At 32.4% G+C, this 2205-nt stretch overlaps 1 protein-coding gene across 2 annotated transcripts in view; it reads right to left on the bottom strand.

Annotated features, from left to right (window-relative positions):
• Positions 1-2205, bottom strand: part of LOC105557148 (green-sensitive opsin-like) — a 7606-nt gene that overhangs the window by 1204 nt on the left and 4197 nt on the right. The window contains exons 2-3 of one of the 2 annotated variants that reach the window (XM_012004316.1): positions 467-726; positions 108-223 (exon numbers count right to left, since the gene is read on the bottom strand). In XM_012004316.1, coding sequence (XP_011859706.1) covers positions 108-223; positions 467-726 — 376 coding nt within the window. The remainder of the gene's footprint in view (positions 1-107; positions 224-466; positions 727-2205) is intronic. The other variant, XM_012004318.1, reaches the window with a different exon arrangement.

Below are 2205 nucleotides of genomic sequence, written 5' to 3'. Positions count from 1 at the left end.
AATTTGGAATAATTAATCTGACAAAACCTATTAAACACTAGCTTCGCAACAGCTGTCTTTAGGGTCTTTGAAATATTCAATTTTTCGTAATTGACAAGAATACTTACATTGAAATACTGGGTCGCGAGCGCAAGAACGGCGTACGGCAACCAAGCAATTAAAAAAGCCAGAATCATTAAGTATACCATTCTAGTGACTTTCTTCTCCCGCCTATTTCTCGCACCTGAAACGAGACAGATAATAGAAACAGCAATACCATCGATCAAAATTAATTCGTTAACTTAAGAATAACTGGTAAAATAAATATTTTTCTATGTCGTCCGAGCGTTCTTTCGTCGATTTGGAACCAATTCTTCCGCTTTTTTTTCTTTTTCAGTAGAAATTGCATCCGTCGTCTTAGACGGAGAGGAGTTATGCGTGGTTTAACTTTTGCGCAAACTATTGTTTAAAACTGAAGAAGACTCACCAATTAGTTTTCCTGTGTTTTTCAAAGTCTTTATTATGCCGCAGTAACTACTCGTGATTATTATGATAGGAAGGAAGAATCCGAAAACGAATAAGAATCCGATGTAAGTGTCGTTGTGTGTTTCAGGATCGCGTTTTTCCCAGGATACGCTGCAGGATATGTTACCTGCCTCCAGGCCGTAAGCTCCCCAATTGAAGAATGGCGGTAACGACAAGGAGAGTGCATATATCCAGACCAAGAACGCCAATATGTAAGCATGCCTGTTGACAATTGGTTTTTGAAGGTAAGTATTCTGCTTAGGACTGCTTAAGTCGAGAAAGATTATACGAAATTGCAAGCTTGGAGAAGTTACTTTATTAAAGTATCTTATAGTCACAGTTTTTTCGCTAAAAATGTAACTAGTTACAGTTACAAGTTACCAATTCTGAAAAGTAACGCGTTACAGTTGCAGGTATTAAAAAAGTAATGAATTATTACTTTCCAGTTACTTTCTTGCAATAAAAATAAAAATATTAAATCTGCATTTGAATTGTAAAGTGTCGATAAAAGCTTTTATGTGCAAATGCAAGGTCTAATGCGATCTGTGGAGGTTTAAAAAGAATAAAGTAACTATTAATGTAACAATCAAATTAGTTACTAGTTATCGAAAGAATGTAACTGACAATGAGTTAAGTTACAGTTACAGGTGGAGAGAAAGTAACGAAGTTAAGTTAGAGTTACCAAAAAAAAGTACTTCCCAATCCTGCGAAATTGTATCGCTATTGAAAGATGGAGCGCAATTTATGCTAAACAAGTGAAATTCCGTATTTTCACTTTTCTCTTGTTTTGTCTATCTCATTTATCATCAGTTGTAGGAAAAATGTTTTCCGTTGAGAAAAAGAAAAGCGTAGAATATAAACGGAACAAATATAAATAAACAGTCAAACACAAAATGTAAAACACAGACTAATAAAACAAGTGAAAAGTGGAAACATGGAATTTCTTCGTTTCAATGTTTTTCTATATGCTTCAGTTTTTCTGACCCGTAAGCGGAAATTTTAAGTGTTCGCATATTAAAGCACTTGTAAATGGAAATAAGAGTCTTTTACGTACACAACACGTACCGGCTGTTCGTTACCTTAGATTAATTTAATTACATCAGAAGGAGATTCAATTATGTTAATTCAGTTTATTAATACACATAAGTATTAACAATAAAATATAAATCAATATCAGTAACGTCGTAACTTGTAACGTAAGTGTCGTCCCGATAATTACTACAAGTATATTGCATTTGAATAATAAAGTGAAAATTCTTGGCTCTTTTTCTCAATTATCGAGTTTTAATTACATCAAAACGGCAGTAGATTAATAACACCCTTATCTAAAATATTAAAAACAAATTTGTAGATTCGAAGTACGTCTTCGTAGAATATTTTTCTCTTTGTAGCAAAACCCTAGGTACAATTTTTGAACAAGTTTTTAATACTAAATAAATTTGGTAAGTTAAAGTTTCAAGCTGTATAAGTTTAATTAAAACGAATGATTAAGATATAATGATTCGTTTTAAAAATGTATTTAACCTTTGTTTTTTTATTTAACATCGTATTAGCAACTTATCTTCTCTTATAATGGATCTTTAATTTCCCAATTTTGTAAGTGTCAACCCATAAGTACATGATGATAATTGCTACCGTATAAATCGTAATTATACAATTAATTATCATGTATTAATCTTCCAGTGTGGAGTTCTCGGGGGA

This window comes from Vollenhovia emeryi, unplaced genomic scaffold (genome assembly GCF_000949405.1).
Source record: "Vollenhovia emeryi isolate VEMERY1.0 unplaced genomic scaffold, V.emery_V1.0 DF939593.1, whole genome shotgun sequence".
Taxonomy (NCBI): Eukaryota; Metazoa; Arthropoda; class Insecta; order Hymenoptera; family Formicidae; genus Vollenhovia; species Vollenhovia emeryi.
The sequence above is the reverse complement of the archived record's forward strand: the minus strand, read 5'-3'. Positions and strand labels throughout refer to the sequence as shown.